The sequence below is a fragment of the Poecilia mexicana genome, unplaced genomic scaffold, assembly GCF_051168715.1.
Source record: "Poecilia mexicana isolate PSO_F unplaced genomic scaffold, ASM5116871v1 scaffold_15, whole genome shotgun sequence".
Lineage (NCBI taxonomy): Eukaryota > Metazoa > Chordata > Actinopteri > Cyprinodontiformes > Poeciliidae > Poecilia > Poecilia mexicana.
The window spans coordinates 6,785,229-6,799,835 of NW_028263384.1; the positions used below are offsets into that span (position 1 = coordinate 6,785,229).

General features: G+C 40.0%; 1 protein-coding gene across 2 annotated transcripts in view; it reads left to right on the plus strand.

The window, feature by feature from the left end:
* Window positions 1-14,607, plus strand: part of LOC106931898 (ras and Rab interactor 2-like) — a 28,418-nt gene continuing 13,811 nt past the window's right edge. The window contains exons 1-7 of one of the 2 annotated variants that reach the window (XM_015010273.2): window positions 1-378; window positions 6,043-6,146; window positions 6,356-6,430; window positions 10,184-10,284; window positions 10,964-11,174; window positions 11,532-11,643; window positions 13,694-13,766. In XM_015010273.2, the coding sequence (XP_014865759.2) occupies window positions 6,144-6,146; window positions 6,356-6,430; window positions 10,184-10,284; window positions 10,964-11,174; window positions 11,532-11,643; window positions 13,694-13,766 (575 nt within the window). In that variant the 5' untranslated portion in view covers window positions 1-378; window positions 6,043-6,143. The remainder of the gene's footprint in view (window positions 379-6,042; window positions 6,147-6,355; window positions 6,431-10,183; window positions 10,285-10,963; window positions 11,175-11,531; window positions 11,644-13,693; window positions 13,767-14,607) is intronic. The other variant, XM_015010274.2, reaches the window with a different exon arrangement.

Sequence of the window (14,607 nt, forward strand, 5' to 3'; positions counted from 1 at the left end):
GTAGGAAATCCGACCTCGGAGGGCGTTCCAGTTGATTTTCCGACTGTGGGTAGCTGGTATTTCCCAGTTCCGACTACAACTGGAACGCAGCACTAATCCCCAACGCTCTGTCAGTAGTTTATTTTGGAAAACAGCGGAAGTTCTGTGCGTAGTAGCGGAAATTTATATGGAGACAATAAGAATCCGCGAAGTTGAGTCGACAACCCTTTGGGAATATGGAGGGAGACTGACTGTTGGGGGTTTCACTTGCTTTAACCAGAGTTTAGACGAACTACTTTTACGAATGTGAGACAATTAATTCATGGACATGTGGTGGTGCTTCTCCTCCAAGGTGAGGTGGAGGTTCCTTCGGTCGGCCAGCAGCGATCTCCTCGGTTGGTAAGTTAGACTACCGTAGTTCTTTCGTCCTTGTTGACTAACTGCTGCGGTTTGGATTCTACTGTCTCACGCACTGCCTGTTTTGCCGTGGCCCAGTCCCACGTAATGCAGCTGATTGTCCTCTGCCACCACCTGTTGCTCCGCGAGTTGAAGTAAAGATAAAGAAAACCGCATCATTCACGGTCGAGGGTCTTTCACAGCTCGCGCTGACTTAACACATGAATCAACAGCTCTCAGTGCCACTTATTACAACACAAACCAGCAATAATTATTGGAATATGAAGCAGCTTCTCCTCTGCTTTGTTTAACATTGTCCTAGTGAAGTGTCTACTACATCAGATGTTTTCATAAAGTACATGGAGCCGTCTACATTTTTCAGAGTATGTCGCATTTATTATTGTTTTGTTTACATTTTAAAACTACTTATTTGGAAGGAATGCCATGTCACAGTACCTCATCCTGACGATTCAGATACGTGTTTTGGTGTCATTTTCAAATGTTTATTTCTCTCAAATCCAGTGGTGGAGAAAGTATTCAAAAAAATTTACTTAAGTAAAAGTACAAATACACAGACAAAAATGTACTCAAGTATAAGTAAAAGTACGACATTAACATTTTGCTTAAGTAAACGTAAAAAAGTACTGGCTTTTAAAAATACTTAAGTATTAAAAGTAAAAGTACTTGCTGAATGCATTACCTAATTGCTAATATCATTAAGTGAACCAATGTATTTAATTTTAATACATCAGAAATGTGCCATTTTAGTGAACAATACCACAGATAAATCATGTTGTTTACTCTGTAACACAGTTTATACTTAGATATTTGATTCTATGCATCATAATTTCAGGGATGGAAACATCTTGTCTCCTGTCCTAACATAACATGAACTTCACTTTTTTTTTTTTTTTTTTTGCCACTAGTGGCACTTATTTTGAAAGAAATCCAACTGAAAGGGTGGGCATTATAATCATAATGTGAGTTGTATTTGTGAACAAAGATTATATCCTTCAGATTATAGCCATAGTTCCAATGTGATTCCATAGCATCAGATTGTAGTTATGGCAGCAAATCAATCTTTAAATATTTATTTTTCACATTTTTTGCAAGTAAACTTACCAACTAAATTGAATCTTAAAATTAAATGTTAAACTATTTACTGCTGCAGTATGTAACTTTCACAAAGAAGATTGTTTTTTTACATACTTTTTTAAAACTGTCACCATGTCGTGACAGTTTATGAAACAGATAATCTGTGAAAAGATCAATGCCATCTGAATCAGATTGGTTGTTTTGCTCTGACCAAAAACAACCAATCAGAGCCCGGAGGAAGATTTTAGCACTAGAATTTAACTAGTCCAAAAATATATATAATTTATAGTAATTATATTTTTATTTGCGTTTTTTAGGATTCTGTACTTGTTTTAAGTGTTGTCAGCAATGTCTTCCAATAATATAATTGCCTAATCATGTTATTAAATTTCCAGTCAACTTTTAACATTTCTTAACATAAAAACACGGTAGACTGCCCTGGTGCAACTACTACTGGGATTTTCAAAAGTTTTCTGGGTTAAACCTTTTATCTGTAGATTGGTGATACAGATACATGAACATCATGTCCCCAACTTGACAGTTTTGTCGTTGACTTGTTTAAGAAACTGGAGAGCGATAAATCTACTTCCCTTGTACTGAGAGGTTGTTTTTTTTTCAGTCTTCTCGGCAATCTGCTAATGTGCTTAGTGCTGGTACTGGTACCACAGGAGACTAATGCTGTGTTCTGCCTGGACCGTGACTCATGGGTCAAGAATTCAAACGGTGCATTTCCCGAAAGGCTCGCTTGGCCTCTGGATCATCTCCAGGATCACTCTGACCACTTTTGCATAGGTAGACGATTCCAGTTAGGTATTTGCCGGATTTCTAGAGGATCTCCTCAGCATGGGATGTTCTGGGTTCTTGAAGATAAACATATTTGAATGGAGACCATTTGTGATAATGTTGCTAATGTTGTGCATGTTGTGGCGTTGGTTTTGTCATTGCAAGTTACAGTTGATTGATCTTGTCGATTGACTAACAATTAATTGATAAGAGCCCATTATCTTAAAAACCTGATGTTCTTTAGGTCCACCATCTTTCCATAACATAGACATATTTTTTCATGAAATGCTGAATTTTAAAAGATCATAATTTAATTTGAACATTATTTTGTGACTATTGTTTTAAATACTGATTGAACAGAAAATTGTGGTTTTCTTACATTATTAAACTTATCAAATAAATAATTTTGGTAATTCTAACTTACCTGAGATGAGAGAAGTTTGGTCTAGTTTTACTTCAGACAGTGAGGGAAACCAGGTGGATGTCTTTTTATTCAGCATAGGTAAACTTCTAGTTTTAACTGTACAAGAGTTGGTAGATAATAAATCAGTCAAGGCTCGACTAGTCTTATGTCTTTTTGTTTTTCGTGCTTGTTTGAGTCCCACACATGGTGGTTCCACAGATGAGGTTTTATCAGTTTCCTGAATCTTCATTGGATAATCCTGTTGAAGCTGGAGTGGTCCAAGTAACTTTACAGCAAAATCGTAGGTCATACTAGACTTTTTTTTGTTGTTGTTGTTCATCATTTTGGCATTAAAAAAATTCTTGCAATCTATTTTCTCGTCAATTTTTGAATAATAATAATGTCTATTCAGTTGCATTTAATTTTTATTCGGTTTAATTAGTAATAGTCAACAAGATGAGCCACATCCCAACACGCATAAAAACAGACGAACACATCTAACTTTTTATTTGCAGTTTCAAAACCAGGGTGAGTCAGGTGCAAATCATCTGGGATATGTGATTAAGGGGAGCTGAGCAGGGCGAGGCCACGCATGTACTTAGCTCTGCAGTTAGATGTGGTTGTTAAAGTCTAATTAACTTTTGCACATTTCTTTTTCTCAACATGATAAGCTGCAGATTCTTCCAGTTAAACTACAAATGGATTCATAATATTTTTCTTTAGTCGTCTCTGATCTGTATGGGGTGTAGGTTTGTTAAACGCGCCACAGAAACTCGAATTGACGTCAGGCAAATAATTTGTCCCGACAATGCCCGAATTTTGGGTCAGGCTCGGATTCTGAACACTAGTCATAAATTCAACAGAGCTGTCGGCTTCATGTCTGGAGCTTTAAATAATAATTTTCAATTATTTGTTTAACCCTTAATTAACCCTTTGTGATGCAGACTATTCTGTTGTATTGTAATATTCATACAGACAGAGAAGGAGGGATAAACCTTTCGAAACATACAAAAAGTATCAGTCAGGCAGTTTAGCCACACACAAAAACATAGAATGTTCTATATTTGCTGTTTTCATAAAAAAAAAAAATTAAACTCCTTTTCTTGACTCGTAGAATATTTTTATTTTTTCTCCTTGCAGACTTTAGTACATCAGTTGAGAAGCTTAAGTTACCTTCTTGAATATGAAATTGCGAAAGATAAATGTAGTAAAGATAACAGAATTCGGAAGAAAACCAAATGTGCCGATTGTGAAAGGTTACTTGGAGCTTTGTAGGGGTAAACCGTTTTCCCTGTAATTTCTTGCCTCCACAGGCAAGTCTAAACCCGTTGCTTTTTCCTCTAGGCAGTGGGATGGAACTTCAAAATGATCCTAAAACACACTACCCACTGAGGCGCACTCACACCGAGTTCTAGAAAAGAATAGAGGTTGAGCCGACATTCTGGTTGTGTGGAACCAGCTGAAGACTCAGAACGGTCATTCCAAGCAAACTGTGAACCAAAAGTCCTGGGTGATGATGTGAGAAAGTGACACATTAAAACAGGAAATTATTTATTACTGCATAAATGTGCTTCCACAAGCTTTGAAATCACAGGGTCGGCCCATTTCTTTCCCCATGGCCATACAGGGTGTGCTGAACAGAACAGGGACATGAATTCTGTGAAGTTACAATTCACAAGAGTTGTATTCTAAAACCTCACAAGGGAGGTGTGCAGGTTTCTGATAGAGCAGAACTGAAGAGCTTCAAAATCTGACATTTGTGTTGAATCTAAGTCTGCCCTGATGGAGATGCTTCTTAAAATAGATCAGGTATGTAATTACAGGAACTGGGTTGACAATAATGCTATTTTATATTTAGCTACTTGCGTGAAAAAGACAGTACTTCCTTCCTTGGACTGGAATCTGATAGGCATCCAGGATTTCCACAGAAAACCTGTTAAGCTGTGCTTTTGTATTAAAAATGTTGACAGGAAATGTAAAATATTACTGGAAGACATTGTTGACAGTTCTTAAACACACAACTATAATCGTGAATCATCAAACAAAAAAAATTATTAATAGTAACACTAAAGCAATAATAAGTTTTTGCACTTCTGTTAAACCCCAAGTAAGTAATCAGTCAGTGCATCTAAAATGCCATGTAATGCTGGTCAGATTTAGAACTGGCCCATGGCATAAATAAAGTAAGCAGCTGCTTCAGCCCCCTGTAGACTATCAGGCCCCACCCAATAGATGCTAACATTTTAACACAGACCATAGATCTAGAATTTTAACCTTAGTTTATTGAGACTGACAATGTGGTTAAAGTTGATTTAATGGTTTCAGCAGGGGCTGCCACCTTATCGTGGTGGAGGGGTTCAAGTGTCCCAGTGATCCTAGGAGCTATGCTGCCAAGGGCTTCATGCCCCCAGGTCACCCAAGGCAGGCAGGTCCTAGGTGAAGAACCAGACAAAGCCCAGCCCAAAGATCCCTTATACAATCGTTGGAAACGGTGTTCCCTTGCCTGGACGCAGGTCACCGGGCCCTCTCTTGAACCAGGCATGGAGGAGGGGTTGGCAAGTGCCTGGTGGCCGGACTTTAACCCATGGAGCCCGATTGGGCACAGACACAGACCGAAGAAGAGACATGTGTCCCCCCATTCCCAGGGGTTTACCACCTGTGGAAGGGGCCATGGGACCATGTGTGGCGAGGGTGACGACCTTGGCGATCTGATCCACCCCTGGGACCTTGCCCTGGGGGTGGATCAGATTTGTCCGGAGTTTTTAAGGCTCTGGTTGTTGTAGGGTTGAGTTGGTTAACTCGACTCTGCAATATTACTTAGATATCAGGGGCAGTTCCCCTGGATTGGCAGACCGGGATGGTCTCAACAAAGAGGACCACAGAGTGTTCTCCAAGTACAGAGGGGTCACACATTTAAGCTTCCCTGGCAAGGTTTTTTTCCAGTCTACATGTGTTTCGTAAACTTGGAGAAGTGTTCGACCGTGTCTCTGGGAGCCCTGTTTAGGGTCCTCCAGGAGGATGTGGTACTAGGCCCTTTGATGCAGGCTGTTAGGTCCCTGTATGACCGGTGTCAGAGTCTAGTCCGCATCGCTGACAATAATTTGGGCTCATTTACGGTTTGAGTTGGACTCCGCTAAGCCTGACCATTGTCACCTTTTATGTTCATTACTTTCATAGACAGAATTTCTCGGTGCAGCTAAGGTGGTGAGGGGATCCGTTTTGGTGGCCTTCGGATTGCACCTCTGCTTTTTGCCGATGATGTGGTCTTCCTTGTTTTTAAAATTTTCATTAAACATTGCTACTATCTATGGCAGCTTGTTTTGTATCGACCGTGAGTCATTTCATACCTACCAGGGTGATGATGTCACTCTCCTCATGTCTTACAGTAAAGACTCTTTAATGACGACAAGTCTGCCTTTTAAGGCCATTCCTGACAGTAACTGGTTCTTCAACTTCTCCAGATAAAGAAAGAGTTGGGGGTTAACCAATGGTAAGTGTCTCACCACTCACCATTGGTAAAACAGACTCTGTTAGGTAAATTCACATTTTCATAATGCTTTCATTAAATGAGAGAAGTCAGTCACAGAGCTTTGTATCTCTCTTTCTATTCAGTAAAGTTAGTTTTCCTGGCAAATTTTAATGTTCTTTTGTTATTTTTTTCTTTTTGTCTTCATATTTAATGTCTTATCTCTCCCACAGATGGCTCGACAACAAAGAGACAACATGTCGATCAGTCCATCCTGTGAGCAGGAGATGAAGGGCAGTTTCTTCAAGGTGTGTGAACTCTGAGTAATCAGCAACAGCTCTCTGTTGTTGGGATTTTCATGAGGAGAATCTAGGATTATTTTAAAAGCTTGGGGTGTGAATGCAGATCTGTTGCTCCTAGTATGGAGCAGCAAAGGTACCAGTTGGAGGGGAGAGGCAGATTAGCCTTCTCACTCCAACTGCTCTGAAAAATCAGAGTTTTAGTTTTCTCTGATTTCACAATCCAGGCTTTTTTCATGAAGATTAATAGCCGTAAGCCTCATATTTATGTTACGGGAAGAAATTAGTCTGTGGTCATATTTGACCAGTTTGCAAACTTAAGGAATTTTGACTGATAAAAGGAAGTTTCACATCATGGGTTAGAGATGATTAAAGTTCTTCTAAAGCGGGGGTGTCAAACTCCAGTCCTCCAGGGCCACTGTTTTGTATTTTTTAGATGTGCCTCTGGTCTAAGACACTGGAATCAAATTGCTGAATTACCTCCTCAGTTTGTAGACAAAGTCCTGCTAATGACCTAATTAATTGTTTCAGCAGAGGCACATCTAAAAGGTGTGGAGTTTGACAGCTCTGCTCTAAAGAGTGTTTTTGAGTACTGGATCCATTCCCTGAAGCCACAGTTATTTTTCTCTGGTCAAAGCATGAGCTTCTGTTTCTTGTAAAGGAAAAGTGTGGTAATCTTCTTTCAGCCAGATCAGTTGCAGTGCGCAGCAGCAAGTGGGGAACATCATGTTCAGGTTAATGTGCCACAAATCATCTCTGATTGTCACAGTTGCATGACAAAAATAACATCTTTTGGTTCTCAGCCTCTTGTTGTCCACCTATAAAAGTAGATGAACTTCATCTCGCTATCCATCTCCCGCATCTATTGGACCAAAACATTAAACTCACCTTCCTGGGTTCTGGTCCGATGCGGAAAATTAACGTCCCACTAACGCCTTCCATTCTTATTCTGATTCCTGACAACATGGAAAATAAAATGAGATATTTCAGCTTGCCAATCATTATTTCCTCTTTCTCTGAACTTGTAAACTCATAATAGGCGTTCCTTTCTGCCATGATCGCTGTGTTTACTCTGCCTGTAGGAGGGGTGTTTAGTGGATCTTGAGGGATGTGTGCGAAATCGAATTCCCCAAGTCGACTGTTTGACTTCGGCCCGATCATGTGGGCCTTTTACTTTGCTCCTTTACTGCAGACCCTTTATCACTGTCTCATTGAAAAAGGTTTAAACCACTGCAACAGTGTGAAGGAAAGTTTTAGTGGTTTAAAACATAACTACAGTGGCCCAGAAGGGCCAACAAGATGCAAAAGCCACAGTGGACAATATGCGAAAACTGATGTTCCGCTAAAAGTACTTTGTGCTAAAACGGAGGTTATTCTGAAACAAAAGTTGCGCTAAAATGGAAGTTATGCTAAAAAGAGGTTATGCTATAATTTGCATCACTCTAAAATAGATGTTGTGGAGGTTATGCTAAGACGGATGTTAGTGTAACTTCCATTTGAGTAGAGCTTAAATTGTTTTATAGCTTTTGCATTGTGTTGACCCTTTTGGGCCACTGTACGTAACTCACATGACATTTAATCATGTCATCCAAACCACTTAAAAGCTTCATTCACACTAAGATCAGACCTTGTTGTGTAAAAGGGTCAAGATGTATACCAGCTCACCTGGTATACAGCTTGACTGCTGTGGGGAGGTAGAGAGTAACAGAGGTTAATCTGCTGTGAGCAAGCATACATACAATAAAGCCCCGTTTGGTTTTGGAGATGAGCCAGGCTCACATTCTTTCTTTCTTCTGACTGATGGATTTTTTTTCTCCCCCTAAGTAAAACTGGTTCTGCTGGAGTCCTAGCTGTACTGTGTTTTCACAAACATGGCCTCTGTGTCTTTACACACACCTGTTATTATTTTCTTTGACTCTTTTTATAACTTTCACGGCTGTGTGTGTGTGTGTGTGTGTGTGTTTGTGTGTTTTTTTTTTTTTTTTTTACAAAATCATGTAAAGCATATAAAGTTGATCTTTCTGTTGTGAAGGAGGCCAATTGTTGAACAGTATTGCATGTTGTGTGGACCTGAGTTTCCACGGAGAACACAGCACACAGCAAACTGGCTGATTCTCTCAGGTAGCGTGGTCACATGGAATAAGGAATCGGAAACTATGATTTGCTCTGAAACAGCTGAGCTCAATGCTTCCTCTTTCTGTCGAAGCTGTTGGTCAACAGAAAATCTGACTGGTCAGCCAAAGAGGAAATGAAACGAACCTCAATCTACAAAGATCAGATCAAAATCCACTGAACCACACACAGCAAGAACCCATGGTCAATGGAAATATGAGATCATAAGACTTGGATAATTGTTCAGCGTGAAGCTTTTCGATGAGGGCAGCTTGATATACAGGTTAGTTCTGTCAGTTCTGCTGGTTTTCTGCTCTGTTTCCACACCTGTATTTATGCATGTTTCAGTTGTGTGAAGAACATCAGTGAAATGGTCTGCTCAGTGAGTCAGAGCCACATTTAATGAACTGAGGAGTTTTCAGAAAGATTTCCTCTGAGTTTGGGGGAGTACAGGGTTGTAAACACCCTGCACTCCCACCCACCATGATTTAGGGTTGGTTTTACAGAGTCGAATAGCAAATTATTTTTAACATAAATCCCAAAAGCTGGGTAAGCACAAAAACATCCAGATTTATGAAACTATGTATACGCATTGATCCAACAACAATTCCTGCATATATTGCTGCTGATGTGGAATTGACCATAAATAAAGAAATGCCAGACTCCTCGCTTGACATGTGCCTCTTTGAGAAATGAAAACAGATGTAAGTAATCCCTGCAAGTGTGATTCACTGATGGAGGAAGAAATAAATGATATGTATGTTGAAGGTTATCCTAAGTGAGGCCCCAAAACGCAGACAGAGCCAACATCAACATTTCATGTGCAGAACCTTGAACATGCCTTCCAGTTTTTCACAATTCGATCATTCAGTCATAGAAAGTCACACAACAAATTGGATGATTTTGAAGGGGTTCTTGCAGAGCAGGTTCACCTGCGCTAGCATTTATAAAATTCCTCCATGACGGCTCATTTTAGGAGAGTGCAGCACCAGCACGTGCATCAACTCTATGCGCTCTGACGCTGACTCAAAGCCGACGTTCCATGCACCACTATAACTCACCCTTATATTTTTATGGCCATCTTTTGGTATATGTGGGACAGCAGAGGCCAGAATTCTCTGTAGACTTCTGGCTTAAGCTGTTGTTGAAGGTAACCATTTTCTGTGGTTCATTGAATAAAGGTGATGAATTATTATATAGAAAATCAAAATCAGAGGGATCAGTGTTATTTGAATAAAGATATTTATAAAAGCCTTATAATTTCTTTAGGGTTATTTATTGACCTTTTGTACTGTAATTGTGTTTTGGCTTTGTGTAATCTGTTTAGTTTTCATGCTCCGTTCTTCTTAGGATGTGACCAGACCAGCCCATACTCTGGTCTGGTTAAGAGGCACACTCATTCACTAACCATGCAGAGCATCACATTTCCTATCGGCAGCTGTAGAATGACAACAATTACTTGTAAGGAATGTCCTAATTCAATCTCCAGTGTCTTGACAGGCTTTAAAAAAAAATTAATATCAGAGTTGCAGACTGCACTCCAGTTCAGTCTTGTCTGAGTGTCAGACTTATAGTGATAGAAAAGTTGTAATTGTGTGAAACTATATCTTTAAAACATCCTCAGTCATATTGCCGGTTGTGTCTTCGTAGTTGATTGACTCGATCGTCTGGGAGATCGGCACACTGAAGAAGGAGATGGGGAGAAAGACAGAGACTGCAGAAGACAACCGGGAAACTGATGCACATGTGGGGTAAGCTCCTACTGTCTCTATTAAATACTGTTATGAATGCTGAGTATTTTCTGTCCTGGGTCTTGTTTAACTTGTGCAGTCCCACTTGCCACCAGCAGAGAGTGCTCATGACAAGTCTTTAACAAGAACTGGAACTGGAGTTGTCAATGTGGTCATTTATTCCCCTTTTGTCTTACAGCTTTCAGAAAGTACCTGAGGAAGTGGTAGTGTTTGGCTTTGTTTGGAACTCTGTTGTTCATTCCTGTTACTACCTTACCGTGTAGAGATACAAAGAGGGAATGCGTGTGTGTTGAGATTCTGTGAGAAGTTACACTGCTTACTCAAGTGATGCTATAAAACAAAAACAGTAAAATCTTCATTAAAATAATAAGTCAGGTTTAATTCAGCCTTGAGCCTCTCATTAAAGTTTATCAGTCGAGTTGGCAAGATGTCGTTTTACTTCAGGTCAAGGCAATGTGCCATATTCTTTTTTTGAGTTGGGAAACTATACTTATAAAGTATTTTCATTTATAAAGCTCTATTCGACATTACCCAGGTGGGACAGTTTTACTGTTAAATTGTGACTTTGCCTCCAGAAAATGTTACGTTGAATTTTTATTCCAGTTATTGCGCAGGAACCCGGCATGCTTCTCCATTTTTATAGTCACGTACAGAATAATAGACTAATTGTGTTTTTCAGGCTGAGCGAAGAAGTGGGACGTCTGTTTCTTCAAGCCTCACCTTGTCCTGGGATGGGAGCCGGACCCACCAAGGCAAGAGATTCAGGCTATGACTCTCTCCACCGTCGACTCAGTGTCCTGGAGAGACTGATGCACACACATTCTGTGTGGCTGCAGCTGGGCCTCAGCCACCAGGATGCAGCTGGAATACTGCAGAGCCAGCCCGCTGGGGTGAGAGAACAGCAACCAGGGTAGCTTCTTCTGTAACTGGCCTCTTGTCTGGCAGACAAACACAAAGCACCTTAAAACACTTTTTACTTAGGGCAGTTACCCAATGAACCAACCTTCTTTGTACGAGGTAAATTATACATCTGTTGGAAAGAATTGGTTTAATGAAATGCTTGTAGAGCAGTGATGATGCTCTCTAAGCATTATCAAGTCACTTGTGTCAGATCAGGCTTTTTAAAGATTGACAATTGGGCAGAAAACTGCAATCGGGGGTCTTCTGATGGAGGCCAGACTTTGTTAAAATGTCATTAAAATGTGCTGTTCAGTGTGAGCCTGATCTCCTCTGTTTCCTCTCTGCAGTCATTCCTGGTGAGAAGGTCAACCAGCCTGCAGAAGAAAGTTATTTCTCTTCGCATGGACAAGGACTCTGCAGAACCCATCAAAGACTTTGCAGTCAAAGAGAGTCTGTACAGTGAGTTACTTCCACGTCTATTCTTAGAGCGGTCTCTCAGGTTGTGCAGCAGCTTTCCAAAGAGCCTGTTGAGAATATTCAGTAAGTGATGCAACAGGGAGCTATAAAAGCAGGCGATGACGTATGCGGACACCGTGATCATTGTTAGAATAAGGTGTTCTCCTTCTCGTTCCTCTGTGTTGAACTCAGACTGCTGCCTTGTTCTCCAAAACACTGGAGGAAATCTCTAAACGAAGCCGCTGGACATCTGTAGGCTAAAACTACCAGAACAGACGTAAATGCTTAAAGGGACCATGGGGGAAACTGGGAAAACCCGCAGAGACTTTCTGCTGTTTGGCCTTGAATCCATCATTGTCTGATCCTACATGCTTCAGTGTGGGATCAAATCAGCACCATGCACGCTCCTCCTGCTCTGACATGGACATGATGACGTTCTGCATCCTTATCTTTGCAGGAAATGACCGACAGTTTGGTTTGCTGTTCACCAAACATTAACACCCCAATCTTCTTTTTCTTTCTTTTCCTCTCTCTCTTCCTCTTCTTTCGCTCTGAATCAGCACACGTTCATTCATGTCTACTCACAGTGGAATTTCCCTCCTTTTCTCTGTACTTGCTGGCTGTTCTTAACCAGAATGATATTTCCAAATGCTTACTAGTGAGTCTGCCAGGTCTCTCTTTTCATCGGTCAGCGTTCAGCACTGGACCTCTTTAACTAGCATGTTGACAAAGACCGAACCTTCAACCTTCACGCTTTAAAAACATTTTTGACTCCCTAATTTAGCAGTTCAAACTCCAAATATACTTTAATACTCGTAGTGGAAACCATTGTTGCACTACAGGAGACACTAACCTCCACAATCTTCCTGATTCCTGCTGCTTCGGATACAGCCAATCAGTGACAAGGAAAATGAATGGCACTCCTGGACTGACTACTGAATATGTGCCAGCTAACAGCGGGACAAGTAGCATTGCTCCCAAGTAGTTTCCCAAACTGCATTTTCTTTTGAATATATCAGAAATGCTCTACATTAAAAAAAAATCCGCAAATAGGCACATTTTCTGTAAATTATTCAGAGTTTTGCTCCCCAGAAAAATCTACAAATACAAAACCGCTAATGGGTTGGGGTCCACTAGGAGCATTTACTTTAATGTTTCAGTAGACCAAAGCAGTCATGGAATGAAGAGTGTTTGTTTGTTTTCAGGTGCTTGGTATTTTTCTGATTTTTCAGTATAAGAAGCTGATACCAGCTGTTTCATTAGTCAAGCGATCTGCTCAAGTAGTCAGCTGCTAATGATCAGCTGTAGTGAGTAAGCTAAGAGCAGCTGTCCAAACACAGATGTCTTTCTTTTAACACAATGAAAAGTGAAATGCTGGCAGAGCTTTGAAACCGGTGGGGGAGGGGAGACGCAAACACAAACACTGGGCCCGGACCGCTGTCTATAGAAATCCTAAATCCATGTGACTTTAGTGAGAAAGTCAGTTACTACATGAGTGACTTTCTCATTTAGCGAAAGTCACTAAATGACAAAAGGTTGACAGTCTGGCCTCCAAAGTCACCAGAAAGCAAATTTCTAAGGTGGCCTCTGATTTTCAAAGCGGCTAAAACCAACAGTGAGAACCTGTGTGGGTTCCTGCTGCTGCGTCATCAGCATCTGTGAAATGAGTCACAAGAAAAAAAAACAATGTTACGAGAATAAAGTTGTAACAATATGAGAACAGTGATATGAGAAAAAAGTCATATTACCAGAATGAAGTCTTAATAATGCAGACAAAACTAGTACAAACGATAAAGATGGAAAAAAAATTTAAATGGCTTTTTTCTTTTTTTTTACGAGTTTCCTCAGGTAATATTCTTTATTTTACTAATATCTTTTATTTTCATATTAATTATTGTCGGAATTTCATCAGACAAAAAAATCTCTGAGTCTGGCCCTAAAACTTTGTTATAAAAAGAGTAAAATTGAGCAAAATAACTTTCTTTCTGTTGTTGTTTTTGCCATCTTTGTTACTTCAGTTTGGTGAAGTTTGTGCTGGTTTGTTCTCCCGCAGCATTCTCTCTGGAGGGATCAGAGCTGAGCTTTGCAGACCTTTTTCGCCTCTTGGCTTTCTGCTGCATCAGCAGGTGAGTTCCCACTGAGTCACCTCCCACTCAGCTCCTGCAACTGTCCAGTTAAACGTGCTGAGTGATGATGGTGGGGGAGGATGTTAAAAATACGATGGAAAAGGTCAAAGGTTTACTGGAGCAATGGTCCCAAATCTTTATACAGTTGAAACCAGAAGTTTATGTACGCCAAATAAAAAGACGCACACCTTTTTTCCATCAGTGTCTGAAGCTAAATCAAGACCAAACCAACTCATTTTATGTCAGTTCTTCAAAGTTCCTGGGGATTATCATAGATCAGGGGTGTCAAACTCATTTTTGTTTTTGGGCTAAATCAAGTTCATAAACCCTCTTAAAGAGCCGGTTGTGCTACAATGGGTTGATAAAACCTGCTAAACTGTAATGAATTCTTAAAATTAAATATTATTGTAAAATTTTTCAGTCCCTTTGTGATTTTTTTTTTTTTTTTTTGCAATAAGAATTGAAGTGTTTGTGGTGCTAATTTGGAAATATTTGCGCTTATTTATGACGGTAAGTGGAAGTTTTTATTACTCGCTGTAAGTAGATCATGGACTATAATCTGAAGTCAGTTAAGGCTGAGGCAGCTGTTTAGTACAAGTGAAAAAATGTTTGACAATTTTTGAGAAAAATCTGTAATTAAACTCCCAATTATGCATTAGTGCCAAAAAGTGCAGGGATTTATTGATTTTGCTTGTAAATCCATGATAATTCGCAAGAAACTGGAGAGACTGATATAATTTGGCAGTAAATTTTCAATGAAGTCGGTTGGTTTGATTGAAAATATAATATTTAAGCAGACTTAATGTTTAGTCTAGAATCTAGGGCCATGTAGTAGCTTCTT